Source organism: Pavona decussata, unplaced genomic scaffold, assembly GCF_977016875.1.
Source record: "Pavona decussata unplaced genomic scaffold, jaPavDecu1.1 SCAFFOLD_96, whole genome shotgun sequence".
Lineage (NCBI taxonomy): Eukaryota > Metazoa > Cnidaria > Anthozoa > Scleractinia > Agariciidae > Pavona > Pavona decussata.
Genome location: NW_028145513.1, coordinates 1,242,501 through 1,260,205, shown reverse-complemented (window position 1 = coordinate 1,260,205; position 17,705 = coordinate 1,242,501). Strand labels below are relative to the sequence as shown.

The 17,705-nt window shown below is 37.7% G+C and overlaps 2 protein-coding genes across 3 annotated transcripts in view; one reads left to right on the top strand and one right to left on the bottom strand.

The window, feature by feature from the left end:
• LOC146472867 (ankyrin repeat and MYND domain-containing protein 2-like) overlaps positions 1-17,094 on the top strand; it is a 79,702-nt gene extending 62,608 nt beyond the window's left edge. Inside the window, exon 12 of the mRNA XM_085119110.1 lies at positions 16,703-17,094. Within this exon, the coding sequence (XP_084975236.1) occupies positions 16,703-17,017 (315 nt within the window). The 3' untranslated portion in view covers positions 17,018-17,094. The remainder of the gene's footprint in view (positions 1-16,702) is intronic.
• LOC146472865 (uncharacterized) overlaps positions 1-17,705 on the bottom strand; it is a 97,656-nt gene that overhangs the window by 50,823 nt on the left and 29,128 nt on the right. The window contains exon 21 of one of the 2 annotated variants that reach the window (XM_085119100.1): positions 17,240-17,705. This exon is cut by the window's right edge and continues 937 nt beyond it. The exons of the other annotated variant lie outside the window; for it this stretch is intronic. The gene's annotated coding sequence lies outside the window, so the exon portion shown is untranslated. Of the gene's footprint in view, positions 1-17,239 lie in introns of those variants that run through there. 2 annotated transcript variants of the gene reach the window in all.

Sequence of the window (17,705 nt, the reverse complement as noted above, 5' to 3'; positions counted from 1 at the left end):
TTACATTCCACGTTCTTGTCGCGCACGGCGACTTGGGGGCTCAAGTTAAAATTTTATTACTCGCAAGCATTTTAATTTGCAGAGCTGAAACTTCAGGTAAAATTAATAAAATAACAGCTCTTTTGTTCAGTATAGTATTTTTTCCAATCTGTGACATACCAGGATCGACTTTTGACGGTTGAAGTTGGGCGTTATTTTGACTGCCAAAGCAACACACAATCAGGGTGCACACAATAAAAGCCAGAAACTATATTACAATAGTTATTTTGCAAAACCTTTTTATGAGGTCTTAAAGCTTTGCATGTCTGCTAAATACATGAGTAATATCAAGTCAATAGGAGCTCTTGCGCGCTTGTGCTGTGTCGATGAAAATTGTTGAAATTTGCACCCATTTCCCGAATAAAAAACTGTATTTTTAGCGAATTTTCAAACTTTTCTAAAATTCTCAAAATGTAAAGCGCTTGGGGATTTCTTAATATCATTTCTTGAAAAAGTTCACCCACAGGGATGTTTGGGTGGTATCAGCCAAAATTTGAATTTTTAGAACTGATTTGAGATTCTCGATATTTTCCGACATTGGCTCTTAATAGTATTTTTGCAACAGCTGCAGAAATTGTCGCGCGCTCATTGGCTAATTTCCATTGGACGGACACATGATTTTAAAATTAATTCTATATTGACGCAACGAACGCAAACGGGGAACTTGAAAACAACCAAATGACAATCTGTCACTTTTCAATCAATAAAAAGTCTCCTTTTCCTATTGACCAATAAAAGAGTGAGACAAGTTTTCGATATTTGTCGCGTCAGTTTTTGATAATTATTAAATTTAAGTTTCTCGCATTTTTATCCCGCGTTTTGACTACTTTTGTCCGTTCTGGCTTTTTGTTTGACAATGTTATGTCGCAATTCATGATCAAATAACAGGACAGACGCATGAAAAACCGAAGTCATTTGTTAAGAGTGGTTGCCTGTAATGATCGAGAATTCGCCTTCAACGACCAATTTGGCGAATCACTCATATTCGGTCCAAAAATACTCTTCGGTGAACTATTTTCAAAAATCATATTTAAAAGTTCCAGCGACCTTTTAATTTTGAGCGAATCCCAGAAATTTGAAAATGCGGTCAAAGTGCGGTTTTTCGGCCGACAGAAGGTTCAAAATAAGGTGCGCGAACGAAGCACTGCCAAATGCTTAAAATAACGTCAGTTGAAGTCAAACTTTACACAAACTATGAACAACTATTCTTGTTTATTTTTCCACTACTAAACAGTTTCAAATCTATTCGTTTTGTGAGTCTAGCAGGCACTTTAAAACCACCTTTGTAGAGCGCTTAAAATGGCGGCGAAATATAGGTAATATTTAACGGCACAAAAGTGTTCCTGGTACCTCAGTTTTCGATAATTTTACTTTACAGCCTTACCATATAGTTATTAAACATTCACCATGCCAAGGTTCAAGCTCGGACTCGCAACGCTTCCCTCTGAGAAAATCGGAGAACTTTTTGCAATGTGTTCGGCTCAAATAACACAAGATTTATCGACAAAATGGAAGCTAATTAATTGCCATTAGGCCTATTTCCAAAAATAAACTTCAGTCTTTTTAATTTGTCACTCGACGTTAAAAAACTTTCCTCATCGTGTAAAATAAACATACCTTAAGGTTTTTTGTTATCCTGGAAAAGCAAATTGGAGCTGGATATCCCGCCATGTTTACCACGGTTAGTTATTCACCTTGTAAACTGTTGTCGACAAATAATGCTTACATTCGGGCTTACATTTCAAAAGAAACAAATGCTGTAAATTGCTAGGGGTTTTAATTAAAGTCTTAGAGAAACATCTTAATTCGTTAAGGACACGAAATAAACTAAGCTTACTAGTAAGCCATACAGTGTATTTTACATGGTTCGTACAACTTATGACAAACAAAATTCAAGGACTTTTCAAGGACAAAAACTAGTTTTCAAGGACCAACGTTTATTCAATATAACGACCTTTTTCGTACCCTTTTTTCACACCAAAAACACTCAATTCATTGACAACCCAATCCGGTCTTTAAATAGTTCAGCCTTGGTTGATGACCTTTGTCCCGGTAAGGCCATCTTGTAAAATGACCAATCACTGTCTATTTTACTTGCACTTACGTCTGAGTTAAAGAAATAAATTTTGAATAACAGATACAGGAATACAATATTGTTCAACAAAAAAAAAATGATACCAAATGTTTCAGCAGCCTTTTAGAGCTTCTAATTTTCCATTTAGTTTGTCCTCAACTTCTTGCAGTTGAAGAGTCTTATCTTTGGCTGCCTTTCTGAGAGCATTGGACTTAGTGACAAGAGTCAGCTTCCCAGTTTCTTCAGCTTTGACACTCAAATCAAATCAAATCAATGTCCACAGAATCTCAGTAGAGAGCACGTCATTTTTTCCCACAAAATTCGCCAATGTGCCACGTCCTTGATATCCGTCAGTACGCTTGACTGTTGACTGACCATCCGGTGCTGGTGGTGGTAGGGGAACAGAAAATTCATCGTTATTCGCTTCTGCACAACTAGGACCAGATTCCGACCTTTGATCACAACTTGAACTACGTTCTTTATGTAAAAATGTGGTCGTCAGCACAGACTGAGTGGAAGTTGAAGTTGCACCAGCGTTCCTTTTGTGTTTGTCGACTTTCATGTTTGACTTCAAGGCGCTTTCTCCCATGCTTTCTATGTCTATCACTTTGTTACAAACGCAACACATGGCCTTGTGTTTGTCGCCTTTGAATTCTTTCACCCAGCTTAACTTTGCATCACTTAACCATTTACGATTAAATACACATTTGCCCATCACTCATTTAAATTGCAAATGAAAGGAAAGTCAACAATAGCTCGCTTGCAAAACGCAACACACCACAAAGCCCCCGAAACCAAACGCATGCAGTGGACAACCCCACATTAAAGGCCTGGTGGGACGTGCATGAAATTGAGGCAAAGATCAATTTTCACTTCATGTAGACTCAAATGTGTTATACGGACCATTTGTCACATTGTCAGTGGTGCATGTATAATTAATGTAATGTGAGAAGCAGATATTCTTTTTGACACTGGCTTTTTTGTTCTCGAATCAATACGTCATAGTAACGTGCAAAAGTCAAGTAGAGAACCACTTTTTTTTTTGAAATGCCGAGCTTATCGACACTTAAGGATTTTTGTGTCGCACGATACCGAAAACGCATGTTTTTCAGACCGGATTAAAACGGCCTGAGCCCGTTAAAAATTTTGAGTCAGAACACAGTTGTCTACATCATATTTTGACAGCTGTTATTTTAGCTTTTTCTTTATAGTCGACAACTGAACAATAAAAGCCATTTAATAGTATTTTTTTTACAACAACTGCAGATATTCTAGCGCGCTTATTGGCTAATTTTCATTGGAAGTTCACATGAATTTATAGTTTATGGGATATTGACGCAACGAACGCGAATGGGAATTCGAAAACAACCAAATGACAATCTGTCACTTTTCAATCAATAGAAAGTCTCCTTTTCCCATTGACCAATAAAAGAGTGAGACAAGTTTTCGATTTTGGTCGTGTCAGTTTTTATAAATAATAAAATTTAAGTTTCTCGCACTTTTATCGCGCGTTTTGACTTCATTTTGTCCCTTCTGGCTTTTTGTTATACGCCTCGTGGATCTATCCGCAGCCACTTTGACAATGTTATGTCGCAATTCATGATCAAATAACAGGACAGACGCATGAAAAACTGAACTCATTTGTTAAATACCATCACAGGCAGCCCAAGTTCGCGTCACTAGACGAGAGAGCGTGTGATAATTAATAACTAGTGAGGCGATGACCTTTGAGTGCAAGCGGTATTGGGTTACAGACAGCCGTTGCGAAATTTGAACGCATTATAAGACTTTTTATGGGAAATAAAATACCGATGATTTTTACGCTTAAAAAAACGCTAAATTTAACTTTCATTCAATAAAAACAATGAAACTGACTCACCTCTGGTGTATCCTTGTGATTTTTGTAGCCTATTTCACCGTTTCGAGCGTTCTCTGAAATCACTGTCATTCGATCCCTTCATAAGACGGAGTCAAGGCAGCACACTAAGATTTCGACCGTAAGCTCGCATAGTCCGCTCAGAGGCGGTTTGTGCCTCGAAAATCCATCCCAGCCGCAATTTTTTCACGCAAAGCTAAAGCCTCATCATTCGCAAACACCGGTGAATGTTTCGTCGTCAAAAATGCCCACTCACTTGGCTGGAAATGAGCATTTTCTGCTTCTGATTCCACGATAGCGACGTTTCTCCAACAGCTGATGATTTTGAAAATGGTCACGGAGCTTGGGTCCGAGGTCAAATTAACTCCACCCGATGGGGTACAGTCATTATGTACGACACTTACCCCATCCCCACAGCTATGCCATTGGTCGCTCGTGACAATGGAGCGGTCCGAGATGCCGCTGTGGGGATGGGGTAAGTGCTGTACATGAGATGACTGTACCCCATCGCGTGGAGTTAATTTGACCATGGACCCAAGCTCCGTGACCATTTTCAAAATCATCAACTGTTGGAGAAACGTCGCTATCTTGGAATCGGAAGCAGAAAATGCTCATTTCCAGCCAAGTGAGTGGGCATTTTTGACGACAAAACATTCACCGAGGTTTTTGAATGATTGGGCTTAAGCTTTGCGTGAAAAACTCGCGGCTGGAATGGATTTTCGAGGCGCAAACCGCCTCTGAGTGGACTACGTGAGCTTACGGTCGAAATCTTAGTGTGCTGCCTTGACTCCTTCTTATGAAGGGAATGACAGTGATTTCAAAGAATGCCCGAAACGGCAAAATAAACCCCAAAACGCACAAGAATACGCCAGAGGTGAGTCAGTTTTATTCATTTTATTGAATGAAAGTTAAATTTAGCGTTTTTTTAAGCGTCAGAATCGTCGATATTTTATTTCCCATAGAAAGTCTTACAATGCGTTCAAATTCTCAACGGCTGCCCGTAACCCAATACCGCTTTGCACTCAAAGGTCATCGTCTCACTAGTTATTAATTATCACACGCTCTATAGTGACGCCGCGAACTTGGCAGTCTTATTCGTTTTATTGAATGAAAGTTAAATTTAGCGTTTTTTAAACTTCATAATCGACTGTTTAAATTCTCAATTGCTGCTTGCACTCAAAGGTCGTCATGCCCACTAGTAATTAATTATTACACGCTCTCTAGTGACGCGAGCTTGGGTTGCCTGTGATACCACACACAAGTGAATAGTGCTTTTCGCGCGCGCTGATTGGTTAGCTCGGGGGTGATTAGCTTAGTACTATTCACCTCCGAGCAGCCAAAGAGAAACATGCAAGATGACTTCCGGTCTCGCCACGGTCACTCAAGAGGAAATTATTTCGATAAACGAGGCGGCTGTTACCAAAAACGCAGAAATGACAACAAAGTTTGATTTGACGGCATTAAATGGTAAGTTTTTTAATCTTTCCAACCTCATATTTGCCCCAGAAAGTTTTCTATCTGTTTCCAAAGCCCAAAATTCTTAAAGTCTCTTAGCTCTGAAATTCAAAATGCAACAAGCATGTCTCTTCTAAACTGAAAAGCATTTCTCCTGATGTAAACCTAACGTTAACCTTTAATTTTTTGGTTTGTTTTTCACTTTTTCGATTTTCACTTCTTCTAAGCCTAGTTATGCTTTAAACATATGGGTGATTAAAATTAATGTCTTGGCTCTGTTCTATTTCTACTCTGCCATTGATTCTGTCATTATTCTACTGTTAATTTGTTTCTATATACAATAGAGGAAGCCCATTATTTAAAAACCTTATGTTTTCTCATAGGCTTCCTCGCCACTTTTATTTTATTATTTTTACACTGACTTGTTATTTCTTTTTTTTTTCTTTTTTTTTTTCTCTGCAGAAATACGCTCGTAGCACCTCTTATCTTCTAAGGCGAAAAATAAAAGTTACCGTAAGCTGTCGAGTACTATAAGAGTAAAAGATGAAACATCTAATGTTTTGTAGCATTGTTTCAAGACGAGAAAAAATAATAATAATTGAAGAAATGACACTCAGGCAGTTAAACAAGTGCCTCCAGAAGCTCTTCCTATCCGCAGGAAAGCGAGACGAGAATTTTTGTGGTAAGAAATGCATGACTTACCACGAATGAGCATCGCACGGCGAGATTTTCACCAGTTTAATTTCCGACCATGTGTCGGTATAATCATTGTCAGATATAAAGTAACTTTTTGGTCGGGTAGTTATTCAGCTTGTGTGCTACATACTAAAACAATAATTCACCTCAGTGTCGGTGAAAGTAGTGAATATTTAACTTGCGGCATCCATCGCTGTTACATACATACATATTTTATTGGTTCGTCCCCACGGGGCTTTTCAGAGTCAAGTTAACATTACATAACTAAGTAAAAGACAACGATAAAAGAAGATAAAGCTAATGGATTAACTAAAACAGCTTCACCTCTCCCTCGATGAATGATTGTTAACTATTAATCTTTGAGGTCTTAATTGCACTTGATAACACACGAGTGTGCTTCCCCATCTAATTCCTATTGAAGTCATCATGGTATATTTCTAAACATACGTAACGCACGGCCGTGCGTCCATACGATGACGTGTGTAAATCAGACAAACTCGGTTTTCCGTCGCTAAGTTTTAGTTTTATACGAACTAGTTTAAGGAAGTTAATTTTCATTGACAATTTCAGACGAGGCATTCTCGTTCAGACCATACCATTGTGGCTTGTTTGTAACCAGCCAATAAGGACCTTTGTTTTTCTGTACAGCACGTTGAGAGAGTTGCAAACAATCCTAAATAAAACCTGTTTTCCGCGCACTACTTTGTTTGTCACTATGTTATAAAAAAATTGGTTCATGCCTTTTTAGCTGTGCGTGATCCAGTTATGGACGCCGGCACTTGGGGAGTTTGGGGAGCACTCAGGAAGCTAGAGATTGCACCTCGATTAATTCTTTACGCTTCTCTCGTGCTTTCCAAACTTCTCACGTGCATCCATTTAACAATGATAACATAGCGAGTGTGCTTGTTAATCCTTGTCTAATTTATATTAGGGTCATCATGGTAAATTTCTCAACATACGCACGGCGGTGCGTCCATTACTTAGTTGACGCGTGTAAATCAGACAAACACCGCTTTCCGTCGCGTAGTTTTTACAAAGTTTCCCCAGAAATGGACGAAAATAGTGAAGAACTACACGATTTTTTTTATGGAATCGAGTCTTCTCCAACTGTACCGTGCACAATGAAACATCGTGGTGAATCGAAACCTCCTTTTACTTGAACCTTCGAGTACTTAAGAGTTATTGTCTGAGAAAACCAGGCAGGTGGTCAAAGATCGGGGTCGGCCAAATCATTCCATACTAATATCATATATAGGTTAGGTGGCCTTATGGATAAATATACTAAAGTTTGCTCTTCAAGTGTTTTGGTATAGGAGATATGAGATCGACTCTCCATCATCCCCGCAGGTCCTAGTTTTTCTGGTAAATTTGACCCAAATTTGACAGCCAGCAAAAAATGTACAATTTAGCAAACGAAGTTCGTGTTTTGTACCTGATATAAATGGGCATAGAACTTCTTGTAAAAAGCCAGAGATATGCGAAATAAACAAAAGTCACTCTACAGCATTTAGTTTTGGAATACCTATAATTCGTTTCTGCAAATGAGCAAGAAATTAGCCATTTTCGACTTCACGCAGAACACACAACTAAAACTTCAGCAAAAACTGGATGCCAAAACCAAACACTCTTACCTTCCATCTATTAAAATCAGCAATAATCTTTTTGGGCCATTCAAACAGCAAGATGCTACATCACCTCCATTTCTCCTACTACTCGATGTCATGTAAAGCACGACACGACGCAATCAATGTGCTGTTTAAGCCGCTCCTGGATTTCGCATTGGGTTTGTCTCAAGTTAAAAATATTCAGTTGATCAAATTAGTTCCACAAAAAATTCAAATCGCCTCTCTTGCGAATTTAACGGAAAGAAAATTAAGAAAACGCGAAAATAAACAAAACGACGCCATGTTGAATTTGTTCACTCGGGATAGACTGGGAACTAGTTGATTGGTTGTAAGGGAGCCAGGCTGGCCATGGATGATTGTTCCACGCTGTTTTTCATAAGTAAGCTTTTTGATTTAAGGAAGGCTGGCAGTTAGGCTCATGCCGTAAGTGGCAAGGAATAACAAACTATTGGGAAATAAAGATACCAACGAGAGTTACAACCATTTCCTTGCTTATTAAATGGCCTACATGTTGTTATGCTTGCTGGGCAGGGAAAATCGTTTTGAAATTTAATTTGCATTTTGTGGGCTTTTATTGGGCGAAGTTTCTGGGTCAAGCTGTCCTGTACTGTCAAAGACGGGATTACAACGAATCAAATAAGAGCCAAAAACACAAGAGTAATTTGGAGAAACAATACCGTAGCCCAGTTGGAAGTCTTGTTTGCAGATTCACTTGCAGAAACTTTATTTTGTTTCAATACAAAGGGAAAAAATCCGAAAAAATAACGTCATATTATTTTATATCGTAAGAAACTATACACGTACGAAAGTATTTTATGACAATTTCGTTCTTACCATATTTACATTTATTACGTGACATATGGTCTTCGCTCCAGTCTCTTGCGACAGTATTTACATTGCAGTCAGAAGCGTAATGTACGACGCACAATGAGCTGCTCATTTTCAACTGTTGACAGTCCAACACGGTCCAACACCATACGCCAAATGAGCTTTATGCTATTCCTCTAAAACCACGCAGAAAGGATTTAACAGATTATCTAACTAATCTGGGTGTCAGTGCATCGACGTCGAGGCTTAGGGACACAGATTATTCTCAATCGCGCCTGATTGCATTCTCTATCAGAGGAAGACAGGGAAATGTCCAAAGCACAAATACGAATTAACAACACATTACCAGAAGTTAAAATCCAGTTGTTCTCACCCATCTCACAGAGGTGAAGCGAAAATAATAAAAAATCCTCGTCGGGTAAACAAACAGGTGTCGGAAGAAATATACCCGGAGTTTCAAGTTTCAGTTCCAATAGGATCCGGTATGTACAATAAGCCAATATTTAAATTATTTTCTCGCAATTTACCTATTTTTGGTAATTAATTTACTCTTTATATGTTACCTAAAGATATTTTCACCTTATGTGTAGTTTCTCATCAGTTCGGAAATCTCTGCTAATTTATCAGATGCGTTGTTTTGTTACAATGTAACAAACATCTCATTCAATTGAAATCAACATTTCAAATGTTGTTTCAGCCCTGTGTAACACTTGTCGAAAAGGCCATTCAAGCAGATTTAAAGTGGAGGATGCTACCTCAAAATTTGAGGACAAGCTTAAGGTGAATGTTTTGAATTAATAGTAAGATTACTGTTCCCTTGGACCGATATATAACTTCTTTATTTATTCGACCCGGAGACAATTTTGTGATGATCCCAGTAGAGTTGAAGAGTCGGGCGTTGCAGATTCTACGTTAATGTAATGTTATTTGTTTATTCTCTGATTAGCGTTCTTGACGGTCCCGCAGCTCCTGCTTCCCACCTATCATTTTATCAAGGTATCAAAGCGGAAATAATACAGCCAAAACTAATTTTTTGTTAATTTGTTGTGTAAGTTTTCAACAGCAGCTTTTATAACCAAAAAGCGCATACTCCTAAGGGCCTTCTGGTTTACATGACAAGCCGGAATGATAAGTCCAACGCTTTTATTAAAAGGAAATGACGTATTTAGTGAGGGCTCCTAGGTAAATATTTCACTACACGACATGTGTTCATTGACAGACCAACGGAACTGAGCAAAGTTCAAAATAAGTAAACAAAAGATCGGAAGCAAAAACAAATATACCTTGGAAAAGGCAGTTATCTATAGGAAAAAGGAAATTCCAACCCAAAGGGGATCTGCAAGGAAAATTCTTTTTTCTAAATATCAAGCGCACATTTTCCGTCAGCTATCTTTAGTTTTACGCAGTTTATTTTAAAGGTAGAACAATTCCATGACACTGTTTCTACTTATTTCACACATCCAGGCTGATTGCTTTGCGGTAAAGGTAGAGATCATATTTCAGCTTTCCTCAGTGATTCAGAGGGGAGCGTGTCGAGTACAGAGATTAACCTAGGAGAGTCAATTTGTTGAGTAATAACTGTGATCAGTTTGCTTATACATTGTACAGAGATTTGTTTTACTAGTGTTACGTAGTACAAGTGTCAAATAACTGTACTTCTTTCGAAGTTACTAAACGGAAACCTTCTTATAAAGGCATTGCAATTTTTGTTATTAAATTCATCAATTCCAGTTGTTCATACTTTAGCGTGTTTTATCGAATTGTGAAGAACGCGGGAGTTGGATACCTCTGATTTCTTGACGGTGAAAATGTACATCAAAAGCCGCACGCTCAAAAAAAATCCAATAAAGTTATTTTTTCACGCTATTGCGCGGTTCTGCTGGTTCTATTTTGAGCATGATTCGTTCATGTCATTATTTTTTCAGATCTTGAGATGTTTATCGCGACAGGCAGACGTTTCTAGCAACAATGCGCCGGCGATAGGTCCTTCCCTGTCCCCTCCCTACCCAAAGTAAAAATAAGTAGGTCCCAGTCCCTTGAGAGCAATCCAACTCAAGATGGCGTCGTTCTGTTTAGTTCGTATTTCTTTTTAAATTTTCCTTCTGTTAAATTGGCCAGAGAGGGGTTCTGATTTTTTTGGGACCACTTTAGTCAACTGCATATATTTAACCGTGGAGAAATCCAATGTGGAATCCAGGAGCGGCTTAATCGGCACATTGCTTGCGTCGTGTCGTGCTCTACATGACAACGAGTGGTAGGAGTAATGGAGGTGGTGAAGCATCTTGCTGTTTGAATGGCCCGAAAAGATTATTGCTGATTGTGATGGAGGGAAGGTAAGAGTGTTTGGTTTTAGCATCCGATTGTTGCTGAATAGTTAGTTGTGTGTTCTGTGTGAGTTCGAAAATGGCTAATTTCTTGCTCATTTGCAGATGCGAAATATAGGTATTCCAAAACTAAATGTTGTGGAGTGACTTTTGCTTATTTCGCATATCTCTGGCTTTTTACAAGAAGTTCTATAACCATTTACATCAGGTACAAAACACGAACTTCGTTCGCTAAATTTTACAGTTTTTGCTGGCTGTCAAATTTGGGTCGAATTTACCAGAAAAAACTAGGACCTGCGGGGGTGATGGAGAGTGGATCTCATATCTCCTATACCAAAACACTTGAAGAGCAAACTTTAGTATATTTATCCATAAGTCCGCCTAACCTATCTATGATGTTAGTATGGAATAATTTGGCCGACCCCCATCTTTCAGCTTTTTCAGATTTTGCCCGGTTTTCTCACACAATGACTCTTAAACATTTTGTGGACTTGGAAACTCGTTTATCTATATTTTCATTTTATTTTCAAAGAGGCAAATTTTCATTGAAAATTTCAGATGATACGTTCTCGTGCAGACCTTAGCATTGCGGCATGTTTGTAACCAGCCAATAAGAACTTCTCTTTTTCTCTACGGTGCATTGAGAACATTCTGTAGTCAATAATTAACCGGGGAAAAGGATCTATAGCTAAGCATTCCGCAACAACTAGTTTGCCATTCGAAATTGTGTCAGACCCGCATTTCATCAGCGTTAAGGTAAAGGGCAATACATTTGGTGCCTTTAATCTATGTGAAACCGAAGCTTCGTCAGTTTCTTGAAGTACAAAATCTTCCAACATGTCACAAAACGTCGGCCATGTATTTTAAACTAAGTACTGGTCTGTGCACGCGCCCAAAAATAATTGATTCAAAATGGCGCCAAAATGGTACACGACAGCCAGCCAAACGAGCCAAATCTACCCTTTGGTAACACAGAAAAATGACCAAATCACAAGCTAGATATCCAACAGATTAGGATGCGTTCTCCTAACGTCGAACGCCAAAAGTACCAGCTCACATATTTCATATTTCTTAGATCAAAATATTGATTCTGTACTAAACGTACCACAGGGTATTTGTTTTGATTTGATTTTGTTAATGCATGTCTTACTAGTTTTAATATTTAGTGCAAAATCCCGCAGTATGTAATTTTCCAGTAAAGTCAAACAGTCCAACATGATACAGGATTTACCTTGATTAGAGTGCCTCAGTGCAGACAATAGCTCTTTAATATGAACAGCATTTCTAATTATTTGATGCAATAACAATCTCAACTTCATATATCAAAGAATTTTAACTCATTCGAACAAAAATGCGCTCATTTTTAAATTCGAATCAAGAGAAACTAGTCATTTGTACTTTAAGTACCCAGAAGGTGACCTTACTAAAAAACAAAACAAAACAACACAAAAACAAACAAAAATTAAGCTCGCGTTACCTTTTTCGAAACGATCAAAGCGAGAAGTAATGAGTTCTCTTACCTTTGTTGCTTACGAGCCAAGACAAAATCCAACAAGCAAAACCAGCAATAATTTTCATAGTTCAACAAGCAAAATGTTCAAGTACACAAGATCAGCCAAGAATTTTCCTGGCAAGATTTCCGAACTGGCCTATACATTAATACCTATGTATACATTTTGCAGTGACTCAAGCTCTATTCACGCTTGCCGTTTTCAAGATATGGTTAGTATCACAGTGGTGCATGTATAATTAATGTATGGAGCTGTGTGGAAATCTTTCCGAAATTAAATGTGAGCTGCAGTTGTATTTGTTCTGGATATTATAAAAAGACGAAGAAAATTTCTTTATTTACATAAATATATATTATAATATAGAGTGCATCATTGATCCAAGCTGTAATGATAAGTGTGTAGCATATAGCTTTGTTGAAAACTGCAGGCAACCCTTACTTTGCGGCTATAAAGCAAACATTCCTTTCTGTTTTGACTATTGATTTTGTCAGTTCTTCCGTCATTTTCCCCAAATTAAACTTGCATCGCATGGTAATTTGCTTAACTCAAAATCGTAAAAAGGAAAATATTTTCTAGACATCATTTTAAACTATTTCTTGTTTATAAAATATCGGAGCCCGGTTTAAGATTCAGTTCCATCGCGATCGCATCAAAATTGTCTTTTTTTAAATTTTAAACTGATGGTGAAGGCATTGTAGAATTTTCCCATCGCATCAAAATGCACTTTTTTAAAAAAAAATAAAAATAAAATTGATGCTGGGGGCATAATAAAATTTTTCGCATCGCATCAAAACACACTTTTTAAGAGGAGATTTAAATCACAGTTCTAAAGCTCAGGAAAAAAATGTGACAGAATAAAGTTAATTAACTAGATGTTGGTAGCTATCTTTTATGTCTTTCTGATTGCAATTGTTCGTCAAAACAAAAGACGCTATTAATTTTAATCCCAACTCGTCATTGAAGCTGTAATCATCATCCCCGCAGAATGGAAAGTTTTGCACATGCAATTTTTTCTTGTGCTATCTTTACTTTACTGCCCTGTTAGGTTTTAGTGATACCGAATGTTCAGTTTTCAGTTGCACAGCTCACACGTACTTCAGCAGTAAAATGGTTGAGAAAAGATTGCAGTTAGCCTATACACTCTGGATTATATCTGTTGTCATGGGATGTGAAAACGGTACGTGCTAAATTACTTTGTTTTAACTTGATGCATCCGACAGCGTTTTTTAATTAAAGAAGGGCCCTTCAGAGCAGATAATGAAGATAAGTTTTTCGCGAGGAACAACATAAGGGTTTATCCTGTCGATTAATGTGATCATAATAGAAAGTGTAGTTTTCTAAATGATCATTTTTCTTAGTTGACTTCAAAATGATGGCAGTTTAAAAAAAGATCAACTACTCTCTTTGGTAATATTTCCAACTGAGGCGAAAGTGAATTTTCCTTTCCAAGGGCATGATACGCATCACCGTTTTCTTCGATCCAAAAGTAACAACAAAAGATATCATCAAAACGTATCGCCAGGGTATTCTGAGGTAAACATTTTCTGTAACTGGTTTTCTAGATTCGGAACTGAAAGAATTGCATTTTGTTTCCCTCTTTCTTGTTTTATTTTCCAGTGATACCGTGGAACAAGTTTCTTGAAGCCTTAGATCTATATTACAACAAATTGACCTATGACCTTCTTTGTAATAACGTTTCTCAACTTTTGCTGTAATCGATTTTATTAAATATCTTTTCCGGTGTTCGTACATACGTACATAATATTTAATTCGAGTATTATAAAACATCACGACACGTTCCATCCATTAAAATTTCAATTCCTCTCATCAGGCATGAATTTGCAAACTGCTTCCCTTGCTTTTGCATATTGTTTATTGCATAACCGTATTCAATATTTCGTTTGCGACCTCGACTGAATTTTTTGGAGAAGTTATCCGCAATAAACCAGTTTTACGATGACGTTATTTACTACAACTACCAGAATCCTTCAATTTGTCAGTTGTGTCTTTTTCTGTATATCGTACAGCAATTTTACGGTCTTGCACTACTCAAACGTGCCCTACATGGACTATTCTTACTAATGTTTTTAGTTGTATTTGATGCCTAACTTAATTTACCAAAATTGAAGACTTTTTTCTCAAAATAGGTAAATGTACATGCAATCATGATTTTCCCTGTTACAACTAATTATCTATTTCCCTGCGAGCTCTGCTTTAAGGAAAGCACCTCTATAAATTTTAATTTGTTTGTTATCCTTCTTGTTGTTGTTGTTATTGCTTTACGACATGCTGCATACACAGCTTGTGTTTCTTCTCCCTGCCGTGAAACCCTGAACGGAGTGAAAGGAGCCTTTAGTAAATCATCCTTCTCCTCACATACTGCCTGCGAAAACTATCGACGATGGAATATCAACACTCCCCGTGGGACGTATGTGAAATTGGCTTTCGACAGTCTTCATGTAAGCGCGACATGGTTTGTCTCAAAGACAGTTTCATGACCTTGCGTGACGGTCTGGACTGCTCAAGTAGCATACTCGCCCGTGATTGTGACAAACACGCCGATTTTCAGTTGCCATTAAATTCCAGTGGCAATACCATGTCTGCAGAGATTTTTGGTCAGTGGAAAGGAGCTGGCTTTAGTTCCCGTTACCAAGCTTTTGACTTGAGCAATGGTGATAAGAACACAGTGCAATATAATACTTTATTTATCTTAAATAGCTATTATCTACGAGAGACCAGCTAGCATGATCAAAATAAAGAACAATAGGCCATTTTCATGATGGCGTCATTTTACTACAACTACCAGAATTCATTTCGATTTCCTTTTCAAATTCAGATTTTGTAATCCCAGTGGACAGCAAAGAACAATAGCTCTAATTAGCATGAGAAAACAAAAACCAGAAGGATTCTGGTAGTTGTAGTAAAATGACGCCATGGTGAAAATGTCCTATTAAAACGGTTTTCCACACCCGTGAAATCATTGGCCAAGAAAGGATAGATCACTGCAGTCTTCTGTAAGTAAGCGCTAGCTTTTAAAAAGTTCCTATTGATACGACAAAAACCTGAACTTGCTCGAAACAAAAAAGCATGAAGGTGTAATCGGGGAAAGAAGTTCAAATTCACCCGTGGGGCGAAAGGGAAAAATGTTTTGCGGTTTGACGTGAAAATTGCATAATATCCTGTACAATTGCCTATCCCTTCGTACGTGGAACAATAGCAAATGAACAACAATTATTTGAAAAAGTTTCTATTTGTTCATATTTATTTATTTTTTTTGTATATTTTATATCATCACTCCAGTTGCTCCCTGGTTTGTCAGGACAGCACATTCAAAAAAAGCAAAACTCGTTGGCCAGGAATCACCCTTGTGGTGTCAAGCACGAGGTGCCCCAGCGCCGATAATTACTTGGTCAAAAGATAGTAACGTTTTGCAAAACAGCACAAGTGTGATTTACAATTTGACATCTAACGAAAAACGTGGACGCTACGCTTGTGTCGCAAGTAACTCGTTCGGTTCAGTCACCATGAACATATCAACTGATGGACAATGTAAGTAATGGAGATATATTTTTTAGTCAGTTACACAGGCATAGGTCTTTTTCCTTGTAATTATCGGATGTAGACGAGAGCCATATAGTTCTTAATGGAGAGTGCTACTATGATGTACTGCTAGTCAACAACAATGCTACCTACCGTACTGATACCCCTTGATGAAGGCTTTGATTAGTCAAAACTAGCAAACCGATGGCAACTGTCTATCTACAGTTGATATTTTACTTCTATTTGTCTGTTTTATTTTCCAATTGGATTAGATTTTTTCTTCTTAGCTCACTATCCGATTTGTTATTTTCAGATTGTTCCAAAGAGTGTAATTGTTCTTTTGCCAAGGCAGCTCCATTCTGGATTCGTGTCAATTGCAGTAGTAGGAATTTTTCAACAATTCCACAAGACCTATCACGAGACACAAAATACCTGTGAGTATACATCATGCAGGAAAAATTCGTCCGGTTATGAGCAGCACTTTTAAAACTTTTTTAATTCTCTGATAAAATATATTTCTTGAAGGGTTTTTACCAAATCTGGTCTCAATTATATTACAGGTATGATTAAATGGACGGACTTTCAAGTTGCCTTTTCTAAATTGTTCAAACCCGTTTTGAAAGAAATCTTTTTCTCTCGGTTCTTCCTCTTGGGGTTCACCCGTTGGTATCTCGATAACCCCTTCAGACCCCCTACTAAGTGAATGAGCAGCCGTATTTACTGTTCCTCAATAGGTTGGCTATTGTAGCGTCAGGTGTCAAAAGTTGCATTGGCATACACACAAAAAAATTTGCAAGCAGTTGGCGAAAGACTACGAGAAACAACTTGCCGCAAAGTTAGAGGAAGAAAGACTTGAAGAATCGAATAACGCTAAAGAGGAAAACTCAAGTCAGATGAATGGTGAAAATAAAGAAGAGTCTTTGAACTGCGCACACTCAGAAACTAGTAATGAAAGTAAAACAGCCAGTCATCAACATGAAGATGTGAACGAGTTGAAACCTGAGTCCACTGACGACCAATCCAGCGGTGTTCCTGAAGAGAAAGCTTGACATTGCGTCACTTACGTGTAACAAAAAGAACGTTATTTACGCCGTTAATTGATGGAGTAAATTCTTCATCCGGTAAAGTTGTTTCTTGTTTTTGACAAAAGTAGTATATACAATTCTGTTAAACACCAATTTAGCGATTTTTGATCCTACTTTACATGTAATAGCTAACTGGGAAAAGTTTGCGGCTAGCTATTTTGCAGTAAGACTGTTTAACATAAATGTACTGAAAAAACAGCAACAATTTGTATTTGCTGGTCTGTTCCTTGACAAAGGAAGTATGTGTAAATTTAACTATTTTTTGCGTGTTTTTTGTTTTTTTTTTTTAGTGTTTTTTCTTTTTTTCACTATGCTTTGTTTTTCCATTTCCAAACCACTCATGATTTTCGTTTTCATTGTCATTGGAGATCAAGATTCATGCAGTACAACGTCAAGCGCTGTTTGTAACTGATAAGCAAAATTCTACACGGGATATTTACACTTATTTATACCAGTTTACGATTACTTCCAAAAAAGAAATTTACATTCAAGGTTGTTCTCCAAAACGTGCTGCAAATGTAAATCAGTAATTCTCTAGTGAAATACACCGCCTAGCGTGCGTGAAATTTGTAAATGAAAGGAGCTCTCCATGAACTAAGTGAAATGAATAACAATTTCTGACTTTGGTTTCGTTGCTGTGTTTGGCAGTCTT